Source organism: Mauremys mutica, chromosome 14 (assembly GCF_020497125.1).
Source record: "Mauremys mutica isolate MM-2020 ecotype Southern chromosome 14, ASM2049712v1, whole genome shotgun sequence".
Lineage (NCBI taxonomy): Eukaryota > Metazoa > Chordata > Testudines > Geoemydidae > Mauremys > Mauremys mutica.
The window spans coordinates 40,241,661-40,264,033 of NC_059085.1; the positions used below are offsets into that span (position 1 = coordinate 40,241,661).

The 22,373-nt window shown below is 57.1% G+C and overlaps 1 protein-coding gene across 3 annotated transcripts in view; it reads right to left on the reverse strand.

The window, feature by feature from the left end:
* GSE1 (Gse1 coiled-coil protein) overlaps positions 1-22,373 on the reverse strand; it is a 354,820-nt gene that overhangs the window by 214,245 nt on the left and 118,202 nt on the right. For 2 of the 3 annotated variants that reach the window (XM_044987176.1, XM_044987177.1), the window contains exon 2: positions 16,022-16,196. In XM_044987176.1, the coding sequence (XP_044843111.1) occupies positions 16,022-16,196 (175 nt within the window). Of the gene's footprint in view, positions 1-6,745; positions 6,995-16,021; positions 16,197-22,373 lie in introns of those variants that run through there. The other variant, XM_044987181.1, reaches the window with a different exon arrangement.

A 22,373-nucleotide genomic window follows, 5' to 3' on the forward strand; every position in this document is an offset into this window, starting at 1 on the left:
GGGCAATCTGCTCCAGCGAGAGCCTGATCCTGCTCGGCTCAGCCACGCGTCACAAATCCCTGGGAACGGGAAGCAGGAGGCTGCCACTGCGGGCACCTGACAGGCAGGAGCTAGAGACGTCGCTGCTCTAGGAGGCCCACAGCAAGCTCCCTCGGGCTCCCTCCCCCTCCAAAATAAAATGGGTGTATGCGCACACCCAGCTCTCCTGAGACAGGGCCCAGGTCTGCGCACAGGGGCTAGGCTCCGCCCACCAGGGAGGGGAAGGCTCAGGTGGGCTCCCCTCCCAGCAATACTCAGCCACACCCTCAGGAACCACCCCAGAATCCCACACCCCCCCGTGCCCCACTCCCACGCATGACGCTTTGGGCCACATGTCAGGAGCCAAGGCCATTGTGGTTCAACCCAAATCAGCAGGATGTGGGGCTGGGGATATGTCCAGGGCCTGGATCTCCCACATACAGACACTGCTCTTCAACGGGAGCACGAGGCGAGAAACCCCCCAAATGTGCACTCCCTCCCCCATGGTCCCCCAGTGCCGTCAACACCCCCAGCCCCACCTTCCCCTCCCCCGCTTTCCTGAGGCAGGACCCTCCTCTGGTGCTAAGAGGCTGTGTCAGAGCAGTAAAGAGGATTTACTGTTAAATGCAAGGGGCTTTAGAGGCAATAACTTTCCCTCCTCTTGACTTAAATGGATTTTAAACTTCAAAAAGGATAGAGAGGGCATGCTGCCAAGCGCCAGGAGCGCAGCTTGCTAACTGAATGTCGGGTCAGCGGCAATCTCCGAAGGGATGACCTCGCGGGATGGAAGCACTAAGCACTGCAAAGCAGGAAGGATTGTGGGTAACATGGAAAACAGCTAACGACGCTGATCCTCCCAGGGGCCTAATGCAGTCATGGCAGAGTGTGGTGGGGGCTGATCTGGGGAAGGGCGCGGCTGGGGCGCCGCAGGGCGCTGGCATTACTTAGGGCCAGGGGCTCAGGTGAATTCGGGAAAGAAGCCCCCCATGACAGGGGTGGTAATGGTGCTAGAGTGAGCAAACAGGGGAGCTGGAAAGGCTCCCTAAGTGGGGGGGGGCGTCTATCAGGCGGGGAAAGTGCTGGACGCGTGCCACCGCCTGGCACACTAGCACGGTCAGAGCCCCGGAGAACAGGCTGCAGGGAACAATCCTGCACTGGGGTCCCTGGTGCGTGTGGGGGTGGGACTCCTCCACCTCTAGTTCTGGGAGGGATCAGAGTGGATCTGAGCCCTAAGAAAATGATGCCCCTCACCCATCGCTTCACCTAGTGGCACTTGGAGCATCCCTCACCCTCAGGGGTGCATGGGAGGGGCTGGCCAGGTTCAGGGGATCAGCAGAACACCAGCCTTGTGATCCCAACTGCCTGGCCTGTCCACCCCCCAAGCTCATGCCACCATCACATGCCCATGAGTTATAAACAGCTCCCAGAGTGAAGCTCCAGACAGGGCGCTTTCCAGAGGAAACAAGCAATGGCTAAGGCAGATGATGGCAGCCAGATAAGGCCTGGCAGGAGCAGGGGACCCTGCCTCACTCTTCTCAGAAGTCCCCGAGATAAGGCAGCCGCTGTTATCAGCAACAAAGCAATGGGGCAGGTTTCCTCTTCACGCAATAGTGCAACCACCCACAAACGGGACAGGGGAGGGGATGGGGAAGCAGCAGTATCCAGTAGTGCTCACGTCCCTCCCCAACTCCCCCAAGGCTGGGAGGCTGACAGGCAGCCCTATTCAGCAGGGCAAGGGAAGCCATAGCACAGGAAGTACTGCTTCAAGGACAATCCCCTTGGCAGCTGTCCCAGAGCCGGCTGGGGGGCCCACAAACACACCCAAGTGTACGACCCACAGACACACATGCAAACGCTCAGAGACCCATGCAAAGATATCCATGCAAATACCTGCACACACGCGCTGCACGCCACGACAGAGCTACACAAACAAGAGGACACACGTGTGCACACGCAAGCTTTGCTCGGATGGTAACCAGCAGCACCGGCCTCCGGAGACACTGCTGCCCCCTGCAACATGACATGTAGATGCAGAATCTCTGCTCTTCTCCTTGGGGTTTCTACTCTGTCCCGCTCCTTGCCCCACTCCACTCTGTCACTAATCCTCCATCCCCTGCAGGCTCCATGCTGTGCTGCCCAGTGGGGGCTCCCATTCAAACCTCCTCAGAGGGGGCCACCTGTGGCTCAGTAAAAATTTCTGGCCCACTGAGTGATTAGTGCTCACAGACGCTCCCCCTCCCTTCCCCTGTTTCTGGGCTACCATCCAGTTTCCTGGCCAGAAACAGAGAGCAGAGACAGCTTGCCTCCCACAGCTCCGAGAACAGATCTGGGGTTGTGTTCACGTGTCCCACCAGCGCAGACCACACGGCACAGTGAGGACAAGAGCTGCCGGCTTGCAGTCTGCACCGGGACCTAGCATTAGGGCAGCCAGACCGCTGGCTCAGATCTGCGGGGGGGGGGAGGGGGGGACCCAAAGACCCAAACAACTAAATCATAGCCCTGAAGTGACAGGGAGGAAGAGGGGCAGTACCCTGACTGCTCGCCAAACCCAGCCGTTTAACCTGGGAAAGCAGCTGCTGCAGCCAAGTAAGGACACCCGTGGCCCATTCCAAGCTACTGGGACACCGAGACCCTAAGATCCAGGCACACATGGTGAGATGGGCGTGCATCTTGCCACACACGTGTGCAAGCAGGGCTCTGCTCCCACACGGATGCAACAGTGCACCAACTTTACAGCCCAGGAGCGGGCCCTCAACCACTTTGGGTGATGGGGAGGATATTTACTGCCCCACGCCCAGGGCTGGCATGAGGCTTCATGAAATGTAACACTTGCCATCCGCACAGAGGCTCCCCAGCTAGCCCTCCCAGCAGAGGCATGGGGCATGTTTGCAGGTGGAGAAACTGAGGCGCAGAGAGATGAAGCGATTGACCTGAGGCTGTGCAGCAAGTTGGAACTGGGACCCTGGAATTCTCACTCCCAAGTCTCCTGCTTAGTCCACTAGTCCAGGATGCCTGCCACAGAGCAGAGTCAGTGTCCGCAAGAGGCTGTGGAGATGGAAAGTGCTATCTAAGCACTCAGCGGGATCACCCCCACGTGGCCCAGCGATCAAAGCTCTGTCGCTACACTCCCATGCCAGAGGCAAGGGTCAGCTAGCTGGTGTCTGGCTCCCGGGGCTGGTCAGGGAGAGAGACAGAGCTGCCATCAGCTCAGGATTCCTATGACACTGCACCGCGACCCAGTTATTCTGTCCCACTGAGAGGTGGGGGCCCAGCCAGACCTCAAGTCTGACATGAATCTCCCAAACTCTCCTCTCCACCTGCCGAGGGACACCTGGCCCCATTCAATCCCATGTGCTTACGCCACAGCTCTCAGGAAGGGACTGTATCCTCCCGCGGTGGAGATCAGAGCTGCACCGGGTCTTCCTCTGGGAGAAACAGGGCTCTGAGGCCCCAGAAAGGAGCAGAAAGAACTGAGATTAAAAATAGCCCCCGCCCGCACCCTCTTTCCTCCCCCTGAAACCTGCAGCAGACCCGTCCATGGCCCTAGCATGTCAGGAAGCGATAAAATGTTCTGCTTCTCTGGAGCTGCATGTCACATCCCAGCCTCCCTCACACCCCCACCAGAGACAGCAGGAATCCTGGCCTCCTGCCAAAGCCACTGTCTCCACTGTAATTCTCTTTGCCCTGGAGCCAACACACACACACACACACAGCGATACAGACGCGCACACACACACACCCCGACAAAGACACTGGCACCACACAATCACACTTCCCCTGCGCACACACCCCCAGATACAGGCACATGCACACAAATACATACACCTCGATACACACGGTCCCAGCTACACACGGAGCTCAATTCTGCACCAGGCTGAGCGCCTCCACCCCACGTGACCGCCCCCAGGATCAGGCCCACAGAGCGCTGGCTGGAAGACAAGGGGGAGGGAAAAACGCTTCAGGAAACCCACTTGACTCGTCCGAAGGGACAGGGCCAAGAGACGCTCCGTGGGTGGGGCTGTGTGGAGAATCTCAGCTACATGGACCTGGCTCAGCCAGGCCGACCCCATCACCCCATTTGCAGGCCTGTGATGGGAGAATTACATACGCAGTCCCGTTCCCACACACACGCCCACAGAGTCAGCCACAGACCTACCCCACACCCAGCCACACCCACTTCCAGAGTCACCCAGGTAAACCCACACATGCCAAAACGCTCCGAGCGGCACCAGCACAGACACACACTTCCTCGCAGGAGCAGGTGCTGGATGGGCTAATTGGCTTTTCCATCCCTAGCTTCTATCACCCCCATCAGGACACTCCCCTCCCATTCCTAGCCTCACAACTGTACACACTCCCAAACACGCACCGTGCACACCCATTCTCACGCTCGCACCATGCCGGTGCATGCACACACGTGAGCTCTCACAGCCAGGTTGCCTCCCCCCAACACACACTAACATGCCCCAAGCCCTTCTCCATTTCAGCTGCCCCTTCCTCTCCCCCGGTCCAGGATTCATTTTAGGTCAAACTAAACCAACCACTGGTCTCATGCTGCAGCTCCTGCCACGAGCTTGCCAGTGTCCAACCCTCCAACCTTCCCCACTGCAGCTGCCACCCACAACCCCTGGCCCAGCCCTGCCTCTGTCCCATGCCTGCAGCCTCTAGGTGCTGCTCTGTGGCACCAGGGCAGAGAGACTTAGAGAAGCCAGGATGGAGGCAGGGGCAGAGGAGGAGGATGGATGGGTGCCAAAGCCAAGGACATTAAGTGTGTCCAGTTGACTCACAGAGGGCACTTTCTAATGGGACAGAGAAACAGGAGCCCGGTGTTGGCACCGGCCTTATCACAAACAAACGCTGGGGAGTGAGCAGAAGGGGGTGGGATTCAGGGTGCCAACCCCCAGCCAGCAGCCATTAAAGCATGCTGCAGCTGCCCATGAAGGGCTCATGGCCCAGTGACTCTTGAGCCCCCAAGGCGAGGGGCAAGGCCAGCTGGAGAACGCCGGGGCGGGTGAGCACGCCATGAGATGAGACATGTGGGAGCAGGGCAAGAAGCAGGACTTCCACCCCAGGGCAACGACCTTACACCATGCGATATCAGGTTTCCTGTGCGAGACTGTAGAGGTCATGAGAATAATCCTCTGCCCCTCCTTCTAGCCTGGGTGTTTACAAATGGTTCACAACTCCCTCTCAAAATGTACATTGTAAACGGGTAAACTGAGTCACGGGGATTTACCCAAGATCAACACAGTGCATCAACAGGAGAGCTGGAAACAGAAATCAGGAGTGCTGATTCACTGCCCCCTGCTCCTACCACCAGGCCCCATTCCCACCCAGATAATATCTAGTACATTTCATCAGTAGATCAAAGCACTTTACAAAGCAGGTCAGAATCATTATCCACATTTCACAGATGGGGAAACTGAGGCACAGGGAGCAAAGTGACTTGCCCAAAGTCATCCAGCAGGCCAGTGACAGAGCCAGGAACAGAACCCATGTCTCCCAAGTCCAAGTGCAGCACACTCACTACCCCCGCCGTAGCCATTAGACTGCATCCCACCCCAGAGCCATGAGTAGAATCCAGGAGTCCTGACTCCCAGTACCACTCCCCACTGCCTGGATGGCACAGGCTGTAGAACAGAAAACGCAAGTGAAAGCAACAAGATGGCAAGTCTTGGTCCCTTCAAGGACCCAGTTCAGAGGTCAGAGGCAGACGAAATGGAGATGGTGCACTTCAAAGCAGGTGCTGATGACCAGAACCAAACCACAAGCAAAGAGTCAATCATTCAATGGCCACAGGTCCAGGGGAGAGGGAGACAGGCAAAGGCACAGGCACGGACAAAAACCGCAGCGACCCCGTGCTACCCCCAAAAGCCGAGATCGCTGGCACAGCAATGGCCAGCTGTGGCCCCACACTATTCGCTCCAGTGACATTCCCTCCTGACACTAGGTGGAAAGGAAAACCAGCTGTGGGCAACCCACCATTCCCCACTGGCCCAACAAGGGGCAGCAAAAGCAGTTTCCCATTCCAGGTAACATGAAGCTTCCCCGCTTACTCCCCTCCTTACTCACATGGTGTGTTTGGGGGAATGATGCAAGGCAGGTCAGTGCAGTAGGAGCACAGGGGTGCATGGCACAGCGAGAGGGGGTACCTCCAACCATATCAGTCCAGTGGCCCCTCTCTGACACTAGGCAGCATCAGCTGCTTCAGATGAAGGTGCAAGAAATCCGGCAGTAGATGGGGTTATGGGGCAGCCTGCCCTCAGGGGAAGTTAATGGCTGACTTATGCCCTAGAGCGGGAGCACTCATAGGGCTTACACCCCTTCTCCTGTTTAAAGTACCCACGGATGTTCTCATTACCCCCAACAAACGTCCAGTCCGGCTAAGCTCTTGCCTTCAGGGACATCTTGTGACAGAGAGTTCCACAGGTTAACCAGCCTACTGCATATGCAGGGGTAGGGTTGGGGGGAGCGTAGGGACCCTGGATGGGGAGAGCAGGCACAGAGAGGGCGTCGAGGGGGGCAAGATGCCAAGGCAGAGGGGGGCAGGCTGCCTTATCAGTGTGTCCCCATCCCTTCCCGTGTGCCCCACGCACATAGCCCCTTACAGTAACCCAGAGCGTCTGGCCAAGTCCCCCCCCCCGCAGCCCCCGCCCGGGCCCGACGCCACGGGGATGGGCCGCAGGCAGGGGTCTCCCCCAGCCCGCTGCCCCGCGCAGGCACTCACCGAGCGGGCGCACTTTCCAGCGGGGGCTTTTCTCTTCCATGGGGAGGGCTCCGAGCCGGCGGCGGCGGCTGCTGCTGCGAGCGGGGACCGGAGGGAAACTTTCCCCCGCCGCCTCCGGGCGGGGTCTGCGCGTCCCGGCGGGCGCGGGGGGTCCCAGCCGGCCGGGGGCCCTGCCCGGCGCTCCCGGAGCAGCAGGAGCAACGCGCGGGCGGCTTCCCCGCCACTTCCTGCTTCGCTCCGCGCCTGCCCCGGCCGCCGCTCCGGCTCGGCGTGACTCACCGGCCCGCGGCTCCCCGCCGGCTCCCGGCCCGCGGCCGCTGCAGGGGGCGGGGAGGGGACGCGCTGCCGGGGGGGGGGTCAGGTCACGCCATGGGAGGGGGAGGGTCATGCTTGGAAGAGAAACACGTGGTGTTGTCACACAACTGGGGGTACCCAGGGGAGCAGTGGGGGCCGCATTGCTGGGGGAGGAGAAATGGGGGCGCACCGCCGGCGGAACAGGGGGCGGAGGGAGGCGCACACACCCCACAGAGCAGTGGCGGGATGGGGGCGCACACACCCCACAGAGCCCCGGGGAATGGGGGCGCACCGCCAGCGGAACAGGGGGCGGAGGAGGGGCGCACACACCCCACAGCAGTGGGGGGATGGGGGCGCACCCCCCCGCGGAGCAGTGGCGGGATGGGGGCGCACGGGGCGGAGGAGGGGCGCACACACCCCACAGCAGTGGGGGGATGGGGGCGCACCCCCCCGCGGAGCAAGGGGCAGAGGGGGGCGCACACACCCCACAGAGCACTGGGAGGATGGGGGCGCACCGCCGGCGGAACAGGGGGCGGAGGAGGGGCGCACACACCCCGCAGAGCAGTGGGGGGGATGGTGGTGCACCCCGCCAGGAGGCGGAAGGGCGCGTACAACCCACAGCAGTGGGGGGATGGGGGCGCACCCCCCCCCCCGCGGAGCAAGGGGCAGAGGAGGGACGCACACACCCCACAGAGCAGTGGGGGATGGGGGTGCACTGCCCGCGGAAGTAGGGGGGGCACCACCGCAGAAAAGTGGGGGGAGGGGAACGCACCCTCCACAGAGCAGTGGGGGGATGGGGGCGGACATGGGGGGGACGCACACCCAGGAAGCAGTGAGGGGGGAGGGGGAATCACATGCTCATGGAGAGCAGCAGCCAGTGAGAGAGGTCATGTGCTTGGCAGGGAAGATCCCCGGGGTGTCGGCAGCAGGCAGCCAGCGGGGTGTGGGGCAGGATTGCAGCAGAAGCTGCGCTGCAGAAGTGGGTCAGGATTCAGGAGCGTGGGGGCAGTCATTCTGGGAGGGAGGTACTGGGGGAGGAGCTGGCTGGTTCTTGACAGATGGGGGGGTGGGCTTTGCCCATGGGGCTGATCGTTGGGGAGGGTCAGAGCTGCTCCAAAAAGTCCATTTAGCTCCTTTAGAAGTATTCCTGCCACTAGGCATCCCCCATCTTAGAGACCTCCCCAAACAGCCAGATCCTCCAATAACCTGCCAGATATACCCCCAACACCCAGAGATACCCCAATGACCTGCCAGACACCCCTCAAACTCTGCCAGAGAAGCCCCAGCCTCACTAGAGAGCCCTGACACCCAGCTGCCAGACTCCCATAAACCCCTCACACCCTCAGAGATCCCTGACACTTCTCAGCCAGCTCTCAGACCCAAACCGCCTCCAAAGATCCCTGCCAGACACCCCCCTCTCCCAACTGAACCAGGCCCTGGGAGACTCCAGGATGGGCCTTTCCGCACGAGGGTGGGAGGAACCTCCTGCTGCCTCCCCGAGCCCAGAGCAAGGCTGCGAGGAGCCGTCTCCCCAGGAGGCCTGGTGGGCACTCAGCAAGGGGGCACTCAGCGATGCCAGCCTGCCCTGTTGCAGGCTGAGGGCCTGGCCCCTCCAGGAGCTGTGCTGCACTGCCTGGGTTGCCATGAGCCTGTGCCCTGCCGAGATAAGGGCATCGGGCGTTGTCTGCTGCCCACAGGGAGCAGAGGTGGGCGGCTGTGTGGGATGATTTCTCATGCCACCTGCTGGACAAATGGAAGATGACAGCATGGGCCCTGAGCACCTTCCCAACACCGCAAGGTAGCTGGGGTGCCAGCCCCCGAGGTCTGGAATCAGCAGGAACAGCTGATGAATGCCACATGGAACATATCCAAAGGTGGCTGGAGAATCGCAGGGGTCTGCAGCCACTCCCCTCTGGGGTATTGCCCTGAACCCAGCAGTAACCAAAAGTCACTAATACTTAGCATGATGCCTTTTGCACACGTACCGCCGCCGGCCACCTCCCAAACATCCACTGAGCAATATAACCAACCAGTTTGGGGACCCTGGTAGGTCGCAATCCAGTCCTTAAAAGGACAAGGTGCTGCCAGGGCTGATGAGAAGGGAAAAGGGGGGACAATCGGAGGTCAGGGGAGTGACCATCTGTAATGGCTGTGTAAATAAAGTGACATGGGAGGGAGCGTGACCCCTCAAAGATGATGTACCAGGGCCCCAGATTTCTCTCGCCAGACCTGGGTTCCGATCACTGACCCAGCCACCATCTGCCAATTCCGATCTCAATGCTGCCCCCCTGCAAGGTCGCAAGAGGGACTGGGAAGAGGTGCGAGGACATGCCCCCTGAGCTGAGCTTGCAGCAGGTTGGGCTGCCCCATGCATGGTGAAATGGGGGCAGCCCAAGGCACCCTGTACTACTGGGATCCTGCCTTATCAATCCAGTGACTTCCACTGTGCTGGGGATGAGTGACTGACTGACAGGCTTGGACATGCCACTCCCCTGGACAGGTCTGGCACAGGTGGCAACAGGGCGAGTTGAATGCCACACAGAACGTACCCAAAAAGGGCTGGAAAATCCCAGGGGGTAGGATTTTTGCCATTCAGTTGCCAGACACCCCCCACACAATGGAGGGGTCCCCCTTACTCCTGTCACTCTGCCAACTAGGTCCTTTCCCCTACTTCACGCTGGAAATGAGCTGCCACTCAGCATCAGCCCAGCGTGATCCTTCATCAGAGGCAGCTGTCTGCTGATGGCCAGAGGCGAGGATAACTATGCAACTCAGCTTGGGATCAGGGGACCAGGAGGCAGCTGCTCGTCTTTGACTAGCCCCAAGGGAGCCCCTCTCCTGGAGCCTCCATCCCCATTAATAGCTCTCAAAGCCCTGTCAGTGGAATTACTGCAAAGGACTCGGGCATGGTGTTCTACTGATCCGTCCCCACTGATTCCAGAGAAATGGACATCTATTGGAAGAGCAAATGAATGAATCCTCTGGCCAAAGCTCACCAGCGTTCGGAAATCTGGAGCACCACCCAGTCTGAGCTCCACATAACTTCACCTGCCTTGGTCTGGACGGCCACCAGTCTGCCTCACGTCATAAGGGAGACGAGCCAGGTGGGTTCTCAGCCCAGGCCCAAGGGCAGATTTGTTCAGCATCAGTAAACCACTGCACCATTCTATCCAACAGCTGTGTCTGGGGTGACAGGGACGCTACAGGACAGTAGGGGAGGGGGGGATATTGTAGGCTTGCCAAGACACTAGCTGCAAAAATGACAGTGCCCAGATATTCCACTATCCCAGCAACAGGTGCATTAGAAATGAGCTATGCTACATATGCTCCTTCAAACCCCGCACCGCTTCCCGAGGAGCCCCTGTCCCCTGTTCAGCACTCTCACTTCAAACTCCTTCTCCCCCTTAGCTTCCACTGACTTTTCTTCCCCAGTTCCTCTTCCTCCAAAGGCCCTTCGGCTGCCTTGAGCCTGCCACCCCAGGTGTCCTCCACACTCCTTAGCGCTGGTTGCACCAGCACTCTCCTTCCCCCAGCTCCCTCTTTCTTTTCTATTTTAAATTTTTATTGCCTTTTTAAAAAAGAATACAGAGGAACAAATGCCCTTATCAGCAATTCTCACAAGGTATAAAGAGATGCTTTTATCTCACTGCCTTTACTCAGCTAGTGCGAGCCAATGCCTGTTAATTTTTTAATTTTCCTAGTGAATGCATGTGTGGCTTCGTCAGCATATATTATACGTGCACACTCACAGGGAGTCACAGAGCACGTATACACCCCCAGTTTAGGCAGATCTGCCAGTGACACCCACAGTTAAGGTTGCTCAACCTTTCCCCTTACAAGACCATGTTTCCAGAACTTTATCAGACTCTAACCATTCGGGTGAAATTTTCCATGCAGAGTGGCTGCCGCAGACAATTTAAAAAACAAAAATGTTTCAGCTAAAAGAGTCCAGCCATTTCCGAGAATCAGACGAGGGAAAAATCAGTTAGAAAAATCTTCACAGCTGTTTCATGGAGACGTGCTAGCACTCCAGTGCTTAGGAGCAAGGACTTGGATATTTGTCCTTTACTCTACCCAGGAAAATCCACCCACATTTGGCTGAATTATGACCCTCTGAAAATTGCCATTGCACATGCTCCGTTAGAGTCTGCCAGCTAAATTCTCTGAAGATGTGGTCAGCACTGAGCATGCTCCATCCTAGGGCTGCAGAAGCTGAGCAGCCTTTTTCCTGCAACTGATTCCCTGCATAGCTGGGGCCGAGGTGGTGCCATGCACCAGAACTGAGAGAAAGAGACTTTACTGTGCTCTGAATGCGTCTTCTGCTGGCAGTCTGGTGGAAAAAGGAGGGAGCAGCTTGACTCAAATGCAGATGGATGAAGACGGGAGCAAAGTAGGACAGGGACAAGCTGGGGGTCGGGGGCAAGAAACACAGTGGGGACAGGATAAGAAAGGTCTGTAACTACTAGAACACACTCTCCTCCATAACCTAGAATAGAATCCAGGATTCCTCAGTCCCAAAATTCCTCTGCTGTCAACAAACAGCGGAGTGTCCCGCTGGCAAAATGCGTCTCTCTTCCCAGTCTAGTGACTGGCTGACCTAGAGGATAACAGCCTACTTCCACTACCAGTTACTCAATTGGTATAGAGGTCTATGCTGTAGATCTAAGATACCAACCCTGCTGATGACCCACGTTTGGGGCAAGCGTGGTTCCACATGAAAGTACTCCTGATTTTTCAGCTTTTTTTTAATGTAGGAAATCACAACTAAAAACTACATTCAAAGAACATTACTGTTGCAAAGTCAAGCACTCAAAAGTAGGAAAATGCCAGAATTAAGGGTGCCCGTGGAACCCCATTTCGGCCCCCTTTGTTCAATAGGCAGTATGATTCCAGACTTCAATTCCATGATCACATATTTGTTTCCAAAGGATCCCTGCCTCTTTCAGTGCACCGGCTGGACTTGGTCTGGGGAGGAATCAGGATTGTGGAGTGAATGAGACAAGGACATGCAGGAAGAGAAAGGACAGCCCTGTAGTGGAGTCAGCTGAATGCGGCCCTGGAGAACTGGAGTCTATCCTTGCCTCTGCTATAGAGTTCCCATGTGACGCTGGGCAAGTCACTATGGCAATAAGCACCACAGAAAAGTCTATGAGGAAATTAATACCCCTGTATTTCGTTTAATGCGAGGTTCGGATGGTGGGTGGGAAATAAGGCCTGGGACCACATACTGAATGAGGAGGATGAAAAGAAATACTGAATAGCTGCCCAGTTCATCCTGTGCACTGTGTGAGGCAGTACTCCTATGCAATCATGTAATTAAAGACTGGCATAAAGCACACTCCCTATTATATACCCAGCATGAGTTACTCTGGGGTGTTTCCAGCCTGAGACGCATCAGGGTGGGGCACGAAGCTGCAGAGACCAGTGACAGCAGGCCCTGGGGGCCAGTGCAGCATGTGTCTCCATGTCTTTGCAAAGCCAGCCAGCTTGCAGGGAGGTGAGGACCTGGGCCTTTGGGTGGGTAGCACCTCTAGGCAGTCAAAAGGGCGGGGGGGGGGAGCCCCAGGATTCCAAATGCCCCCTCTGCAGATACCCACGGCATGCTAGAGGAGAGACAGGCCTCTGCTGTAAGAAATGCAAACAGGGATTCCCACTGAGGCTTCTGGATGCCGGCAGACTCCATGATTCTCTCTGGCACCCAGACTGACTAGCACAGCTAGAGTCACCACGCAGGGCCCTCCCTGCGTCCTGGCCTGGACTCAGCAGATGTGACCAGAGCCACTGTTCCCACTACAAAGTGCATCGCCATACTAACAGCGTGGGTGGTTGCAGCTGTAGCTCTGTCTTCCTGTCGGTACACCCTTCCCCACAAGGAGAAGGAGCATCTCTGCCATTCGGCAGCTCAGAGGCGAGGCGTGGATTCCCCTGGGCTGTGGCTCTTCTTGGAAGCAGCCGGCCCGTTTGCAGCCGTCCAGCAGCTCCTTCTCCTACCATGGCAAGTCCCTCATTGCACATAGGACCTTGCTAGTCGCCCCCACCTGCCTGCAGAGTGAATCCTGGGGAGCACAACCCAATTTTAAAGCCCTCCCCACTCTGTGCTAGCCCCATCTCCCGTGGAGCCCGCTGGCACCGGGAGGCTCAATACACTCTGTGCCCTCGGCATGACAATCAATCGCGGCACCTCTAGCTGCCAAGGCTTAATCATCCTCACAGCTAGGCTGTTCCAGCTAGGACTGCTGCCCGGGAGGCTGCAGACAGAGCCTATGAGAATCGGCGTGCCAAACAGACAAGAGACAGCGCATGCGCAGGCAGACGTACGCAGCACCAAAGAGGGCATCAGCTAAATGGCCTGCGACATCGAGGTGTCTCGTGGACAGGACTCTGGGGGTGGCGGATAAGAAGCCTTTCCCCGGAGGTCACAGATTCAAAGCCAGGTTGCTCAGCGACCATGTGTCACTGCCATCAGATGGCACAAACTTGTGGGCAGAGGCCTTGATGGCTCTCCCTCATCCTTCATCCTGCAGCGCAAGTGCCCCTCCCCACTCATCGGTGGTGTGGGGAAGGGGCAGGAGATCCCCATGCACCGGGATCTGGAGTGGGAATGTGAGCGCCCTGGGACAGGGGCTGCAAATGAAATGTGGCAGGCGTCTAATGAGCCATTAGTCAATGTCACCTGTGCCCGGCAGCCGATGGCAAGGCAATAAAAGCGGGTTGGCTCTTCCAGGGCACAGCTCCCATCTCGCTTGGCTGGGAACAGCTTGCAAATGGTGAGGGCCCCGCGGATCCCCAGCCTGGAGCGATCACCCAGGAGGCACTGGGAGGCTCCAGGAAGGGTAGTGAGAGCTCTGCAGCACTCACACTAGCTGTGAGTGAAAGGATAACGCAGCTCCCTTGGGCAGGGCCTGTCGGAGCCACCCCTCCACGTGGGCCTGCGGAGGTGGGCTAGGAATCGGGATAGACAAGCTTTCCCTGGGGTAATTCAGTGGTTCTGCTTCCAGGCAGAACGAGAGTGAGTAGCGGCAGTGGCACCCTCAAAAGATGTTGCTGTCTAGGGTCGATTCGAGATGGGGTGAAGGCTCAGGGGTGGTGGGGTCCGGGACCATCCAAGCCAGCTGGCCCATGCCTAGTCAGCCCCCCGTCATATCACCAGCTGCAGTCATACAGAATAGTGGGCTGAGTCCCACGGGCCCGATTCAGTCCTTGCTCAGGCGGCGCGGTCCAAGGAGTTCTGGCCCAGTAACGAGACCCTGTGCTTTGCTGGACGGAGGATCGCACAGTGCCCTTGCACAGCCGGGCCTGGGGAAAGCCAGGGACTTGTCCAAGGCTGGCTGGCTGGTGGAAGAGCCAAGAACAGGACCCAGATCTGCCAGCCCCTCAGCTTGACCAACCTCCCAACAGAGAGGAGCTCCCTGCACCCAGGCAGCTACAAGCGTTGGCATGGAAACGGGCCCACGCAGGACTCCCTTCATTCCCTGCCTGGTGAGCTGCACCTGCGGTTCCCCTGCACGCCGGTGCCTCTCCCTCCTGTTCCCCTCTGCCAAGAGCTGGAGCAGGAGGCTGTCTCCACATCAAAGCAGCCAGAGCACCAGGAGCCTTTCAGGGCCACCGGGAAGGCTGCTAACAAACAAGCCCAGCCTGGGAGGGTGTGTGACACCTCCCCGAGGAATGCTGCTGCTCCTGCCTGACAAGGCTCTCAACTCCCAGGAGATGGAGCCCAACCCAGCCCCAGCTCCATGGCACCCCGGATCGCAGACACAGCTGGCATTGCCCCGCAGCTGTCCTGGGTGCCCAGCCGAGTGAGGCACCGGTGTACCACTGGGGCGGCAGGACCTAGCCTCAGGGGACTGGCCACAGGAGAAAAAGCCTTTCACATCCAGGTCACCCTGGGGATCCGGTCACTTCATTCCTGGGCACAGCCGCCGGGTGGCTGACACACAGGGAGTTGGTGGCTTTCACTCTGACTCCCAGCAGGCTTGTGCCCAGCCCTGGTTGGCCGTCTTGGCAGAGGGGCCACGGATTAAATGGGCCAAGGAGAGAGCACATCCACGCAGGCCAGAGGAGGCACAGCAGTGGGAGAGTGAGGGCTTGGTAGAGAGTCCTCTGCCATCAGGTCACCCTGCCCCTCACCCTGGCACCAGACCCTGGGCGCTACCTCCCGTTTGCTGGGCACTACCTAGCAATGAGTTTCACCTACACTCTGTCCTCTCCCTCGGCCCTCAGACCCAGTCCATAGACACAAAAAGGCCAACAGGAAATCTGATCAGCAGGCGTTTGGCCCAGAGCATCCAACAAGCTACAGCGCGTACCCACGGCTGCCCCCTGGGCCAGACAAAGCTCTGCTGGCTAATGACAGGACATCCACATTTCCAGTCGCCCCCTGCCCCACACACACTCCTCCCTGCATCCCGGCTCTCAGACTGCAGCTGCCTGGGGCTCGCCCGGGAAGGTGGAGGGCAAGACACCGCACTGGAGCACACAACCCACCAAGCAGCTGCACTGGGAGCAGGGGGGGAATCCCGCCCGCCGAGTGCATAGATTGCCACCCAGCACACAAACCGTGAGGGCCCAGTCCCACAGTCCTTGCACAGGCAAAGTTTCCAGCAGAGTCGATGGGAGTTCTGCCTGTGCAAGAACAGCAGGATCAGGTCCCAAGGTCTTGGGCAAAAGCTGCCTCCTTCGCGGGGAGCCGAGCCAGAGTGAAGAGGCTGGTCCCGAGCTGCTTTGGCTTGGTCCAACGCGCTGCTGTCACTTCCTGGGACGCCCCAGGTATCTCCTTCTCTGAGTAAAGCAGCAGGGCCCAGCTGTGCCTAGCGCACACGCCGTGGCACACCAGGGGATTGGCCGGCTGAAGTCTTGCAAGCGACACTGCAGCACACAGTCAGAACAACGCGGAGACGGTGGGTCCCTGGGGTCACGCCCCAGAGCTCCAACCTCTGCTACTGCAGGCTCCCCCCATGCCCAGACAGCAAATCTAGCACCTACTTGTAGCTCCCAGGTCTGCGCCTTCCACATCCACGCTCTGCTGGCCACGGTCAGAGCCAATCTCCTGGGCAGCTCCGTTCCTTGCACCTGGGCTCTCCCCAGCGCCCGCCACTCGCTGTCTGGGCTCGCTGGCGGAAGGCTTCACAGCAGGTGTCTCCAGAGAAGAGGACAACGCCTGGAACAAAAGCAGAGGAACAGGGACTCAGAACCTTTCCCTGCATGGATATTCAATAGCTGACAGCCAGCATCAGCTTCAGCACTAGGCAGCAGACCTCCTGGCTCCCCCTCCCAAGCCCTGATGCTTGCTACCAGCCTGGAGAAAGCAGGGTCCTCCTGCCGGAATGTGTCCCGCTAGCGCTGGGGGGCCTGGGGTGGAGAGACACAAGATGCTTTTGTTTTCTTTCAGGCAGATTGCACGTGGCTGGGTAGGGGAGCTGTCTGCTGCTCACCAGCCAGCCAGCTCCATGTCTCACGGGGGCTACAGCTGGATCTGAGTGAGCAGTCCAAGCGCTTCCAGTCAGGACCAGACAAGAACGGCTTTAGGGAGGTGGGGGAGGGAGGGCAGGAATCAAAGCAACATCCCTCTCCCTGCCAGTGGCTGCCGGCTGATTATTCTGCTGCTGATTACTCAATGGGCCAGTTTCCCTCCCCTCCGCTAAGACAGTGCAGTCGGTCGCAGTACATGAGAATCCTGCTAAAGGGACACAGGGAGGGTAAGCGTCCTAGATCCAAAGAGGATTTTGAGGTCTAGAAGGGATTGTTACGATTATCTAGTCTGACCACCTAGGCCAGAGATTCTCACCCGGCGATTCCTGCATCGGGCCCAGTATCCTAGAGCATCTTTGTTAGAAAGATGTCCAGGGCCAGATCCTCAGCTGGTGTAAATCAGTGTAGCCTAATAGACCTATCTGGGTCTCTTCCCCTTTACACCAGTGAAGGAGCAGGCCCCCATCTCAATGTAAAGACTCCAGGTGATGCAGACACCATCCCACCTCTTGGCAATCTGAGTCAATGGTCAATTATCCATTCCCTTAAAAATGTAGGTCTTATTTCCAGCTTGAACTTGGCTGGCTTCATCTTCCAGCCACTGGATCGCGTTATACCTTTGTCTGCCAAGTTAAAGAGCCCAAACTTCTTCTCCCTGCATAGGTACTTCTAGACCGTGATCATGTAGCCTCTGAATCTGATTACCAAGAGTGAATGGCCTTCAAAACTCTAATTTATTTTACACAGCTGCTGCTGCTGGTTTACATTTTGCACTTCAGAGGGCGTGAAGAAGGAAACGACATTGGTCTGCTCCTAGTCACTTTCACTGTCTGGTCATAACTTATTCCATTTTCCGTTTCATTTTCTGAGACAGATCCATGGCTGGGGTGAAGCAGCGCACAACACAAGGGCCCTCCTTCAGCTGAGGATCCAGCCCTGTTTCTAGACCTTTGCAACTTTCTTTTTTCATGCACCAGCTCCACACTGTAGTCCGTCAGGTCCCAGAGCTGCCAGGGGGGGGATCAACAGCCTTACAAATCTATCCACTGCTTCTTTATTTTGGTATTTGAATGAAAACATTTGTTTGTGCTCCATTGTGCAGAACCACTTCCCCTCCTCTAACACCTACCATGTTGGTCATGCCTACTGTAACTCATAATCTCTACTGTCTCAGCTCTGTTGTGTGCCCTTATTTGCTGCATCTGTCATCCTCTTGTTTAATGCGCATCTGAGAAAATAGTTGTACTCTCCTCAGTTCTTTGTATCTTTAATAAGTGGCAGTAACTAAAGCAATCCATATTCTAGCTCCAGAACTTCATAAACTTGTGCTGGAATGGATTTTTTCATCTTTGAGACAGAAATGCAAAAAAATAGTACTTTAATTTTATTTAACATAACGGCCCCCATTGCTAAATGTCTGGATACATGAAACCTATATACCAAACCCAGCACTTTCCAAAGTGACAGGCTTTATGGAGCTGCACAGAGCTATTCTACAGACTCTCCCTGGCAGACAGACCAGGCCTGTCTCATTAGCTTCGACTTGGGCATATTAAAAAGAGAGCTAGAGGAAGGCAGAGGAGACCAGCTGAAAGAAGAATCCCATGATCAGCCAGACAATGGTTTAAGTTGATAAACTCAGCCTTGCCTGTGTCACTCTAGGAAGCTGGTGAACGTGGCCCAGAACCCCCTGTGTATGTGTGATTCATGGAGAAGGGTGTGACATATTGACAAATGCGGTCCAACCAAACTCAGCCAACTGCACCAGTCACTCACAGAACTCAGCCACCCCACGAAAACCAGAGGAAAGAGGACAGCCTTGCACATGGGCTACTGGACCAGCAAACTTGGGCCCTGCCAGACCAACCACAGAGAAATTCCCCAGCTGAAGGGTTGCTCCCCCACACCCTTCTCCTTGCTCCAGGCTACCAGATCTGCCTCAGTTGATCTGAACCAGTGGGAGAGGTCGTGTGCAGAGCAAGAGACCCAAGTCACACACACCACAGGCAGCGAGCCTCCCAGCTCATACAGACAGACTTGTGGTAGCGGGGCTCACTAGCTTGCTGAACGGAGCTGTGTGGCCGTTGCAGGGTGGGCTAGCCACCTGAGCTCAGGCCCATCCTTTCCCTTGGCTGGCTCCAAGCTCGGAGCTAGCCAGAGCCTCCGCCGATGCCACAACGTCCACACTGCTGTTTTTAACACATTAGCACAAGCCCCACTAGCATCTGCCTCAGCAGGACAGGAGGCCCTGCCGTGTAGACGTATGCATTGGAGAGCAATTCGGGTTGCAATCGGGTCTGCAGAGAACAGGTGGGATGTTCTCTGTAATGCCCAGCAAGTGCACGACCGGTACTCCATAGCTGGCAACACAGACGCAAGCACATGCAGCTGCCATGCCAGGCAAAACGCGGCAGCACAGTCTAACACACACCCAGGCATGGGGTCCTGCTGTACTGAGAGAGGACTACTAAGCCTCTCTCAGCAGACCCCCCAGCAAAACAGTAAATCCCTGCGTGAGACTTGAACCCAGACCTTCCCAACATGTGCAGCTAATCAAGCCCCACCCAGCCCTGATTGTTACCAGCCCCTTCCTGCCCTGGGATTCCAGAGAGGATGCAACTGGGCTCTGTATGCTCCAGGACTTGGAAAGAGGAGAAAGGGGCTGCAACCAGACAGACTGGAGAGGTAGTCAAAGCAGGAGGCTTTAGGTCAGGGAAGGAGCCTTTTGATGGAGCCAGCCAGGCCTGCAGTAGGGACCGGCGGGATGGGTGCAGGGGCTCCCCACTCCAATTTACAAGCACTAAGGCCAGGGCTGCTGTGCAGAAAGGATTTTATGTTGATCCAATTTTTCGACGGCTCAGTCCTATAAAACTGGGAGAGTCTAAGTAAGATGAATGGTACATGAATTTTGCTGGGAAGCTCTTAGAATCAATGAGCCACACATGTGAGCAGACGTATAAATTTACCATTCGTTTCCTGGAAAGGTTTAATTTATGGAATCCATATGGTAACGCTGCACAACCGCGAGCGCTCGACAAATCCCACAAGCCCTCAAGTGGCAACACTTACTGACTCCAACTGGCAGCTTTCCACCAATTGCCCGGTCGCTCTGAGTGAGGCCAGGGATGGGAGAGGCTGGCAGCTTTGCCACCGCACAAGATCTGTTAGGCAGCCAAGCGGCCATGTCCTGCCTAATCTCTGCCAGGGCGGTCCCCGGTCCCCCAGGGCTTGTTGAGGGAAACATGGGTGTAACTTTGTGCTGCTTCTTCTCTTTTGCAATTACTAATAGAAAGTGACTCTTTCCGCATGGCGGGGCTGATTGCTGCGTCAGGTTTTCTACTGCACGGCCTCCGCTTTAATTGGGCACCAAGCAGCAGCATTAGCCTGCACAGCCTTACAGGGAAGGCTGTGGGCACGCGCAGGAGAAAGGGTGTGTCAGGACCTGTCCCCTACAAAGGGAGTCTTGGGGCTACTTGACGCAGACGGTAACAGGGCCCCTCTCCTCTAACCAGAATCTCCCTCCATCCCTCTGGGTCAGGGGCCTCATCTGCATTGGGGATCCCAGCCAACAGAGTAGCTGCACTTGTGCAACCCCTTGGTGTAGCCAGGCAAAACCACGGTTTGCACCGGTTCATCTTAGCCCTGCACGAAGTCAGGACAGACGGCACCAATGCAAACAATGACTACGCACTAGGGGGTTGCACCAGCAAAGCTAACCGGGTGACAGGCCACTGATGGCTGGAAAGAGGGCAAATCCGCACTGCAGACAAGCCCTTAGAATATGGCCAGCAGGCACAGACGTACCCGGGATCCCTTCCTGGCTTGTGCTGTGAGTGCCCTCCTTTCACACCAAGGGAATTCACGGCTGGTGCAATGTGCCAGGGGACAGACCTGGAGGCTGAAATCCTGCCTTTCTAGAAAGAACAGCCCATGTGATTCCCCTGCCAATGCTTCTCCAAGACTGCCAGGGGAGACACCACCTCTGGGGTGAGCGGGGCGACCGGTCTCCATGCCCCACTCAATCCTGTCAATGAAGGGGCCCATTAGGGTCGGCAACAAGAACACCTGTCCATTAGGAACTGGGCTGAGAACCATCAAACTCATTTTGTACGGGGGGCCTCTGAACACAGGTCGGACGACTGGGCCTGCCCATCACTGCAGGCATGCCTGAAATGCAGACCGTGAGCAAAAGGGTTTTAGGGCCCATGACCAGCTCCCTGAACAGGGAGATTTCTAAGGTCACACATCAATGCTGATTCCTTCCGCTGCCTCCCCAAACCTCTCCACTTCCCTCAGGGGAAAGAGCCCAGCACCAGCCCAACCGGCACTTGGATTCAGCCAATCCAACCATCCACGCCCCACAGACACTGCCAGCAAAGGAGAGACCCCGTGAATAGCTCCCAATGGCTTCCTAACCAGGGGCCGGGCACGGAGGCAGGGAAGAGGTTGAGAGACAGGGAGGATGGATGGCCGGCCGGACAGGAAACTGCTGCCGTCCCATCTCCCCCACAGAGCTGGGCACGCATAGGGGATGCGGGTGTTTTCTGGAGAGGAGGCACCCGCCCCGTGTTTTCAGCTCAGTTCACGCCAGCAGCAGGAAACGCGGTGTCCTGGCCAGCAGCCCCCACTGACACGCCGTCCTCGCCTCACCCCGACACCGAAAGAGACGGGAAACAAGGTCCCGCAAGGTGAGGCCAGGACAGAGCGAGCAGCAGCCTCGCCGGGTTTCAGCCAAACTCTTTGTGTTCCAAACTCCCTTCCTCGGCCTGCTGAATGGCTGGTTGCCAAGGGCTTGTTCCTCTGTTCAGGGTCTCCCTGGAGATGGCAGAGGCTCTTCCTCAGGCCGGGCCCCCTGGGGGGCAGGGATAAGTATGCTGAGAATCTCACATCTTCTTCCCTTCCTGCGCCGGTTGTGGGGAGAGGGGCCTCGCCGCAGCACAGCCAGAGTAGGAAGCTTCGGCACGGCCCAGCCACCACTCTGGCTTTTAGCTGGGTGGCCCCTGGGGTGCCAATCACCATGGAGCTGGCTGGCTGTTGAGAGGGGAGCTGTGTGTTCCCCCGGTGTGCTGGGGGACTTTAGGGGGAGACTGAACCCCTGAGGTACAGCCCTACCCTGAGATCCTGCTGAGGCAAGAGGGCTGTGAATGGCACAGTCAGGCCCTACCTGAATATTGATTTGCTGTAATACATGGGAGAGTAAGATAGAGAGAGTCTGGAACACTGGTAACCAGGGCGTTATTCCACAGGCCATACTGCACCAGCGCCAGGAGACGGTTACTTAGGGTGACCAGATAGCAACAGTGAAAAAACGGGACAGTGGGTGGAGGGTAATAGGCGCCTATAGAAGAAAAAGTCCCAAAAAACCTGACTGTCCCTTTAAAAACGGGACATCTGGTCACCCTACCATTACTGGGCATGTCACTCGCATGGAGCAGGAGGTTGTTAGGCAATCAGTTACTAGGGTAGTTAAGGAGCAAATCAATACTGAGTCAATACTGCTCAGGGTGCTGTGCTGCCACAGGTGCCCTCTCCTGGAGATGTGAAACCACTTGTAATTGTCAGGAGTCTGATCCTGCTCCCACTGAATTCAGTGGAAGTTTTACCATGGACATCGGGAGGGGGGCAGGATTGGGCCCTAATGTTCCCATGGCACATCCCCCCTTAAAGTAATGGTGTTATGCCTGGTATCCTGGCCAAATTCCAACTCAGGTTGTCACATTCTGCCTCCCTAAATCCAACCTCACTCCCAGTTGCAACTAGTTACAGGGCTCTGCATCACTTTTTGTCCTAAAACCGCTAGGCAAAGTTAATGTGTGCTGTTAATCAACTGCCACATTCCACCCCAGAGGTGGCTGCACATTGCTGC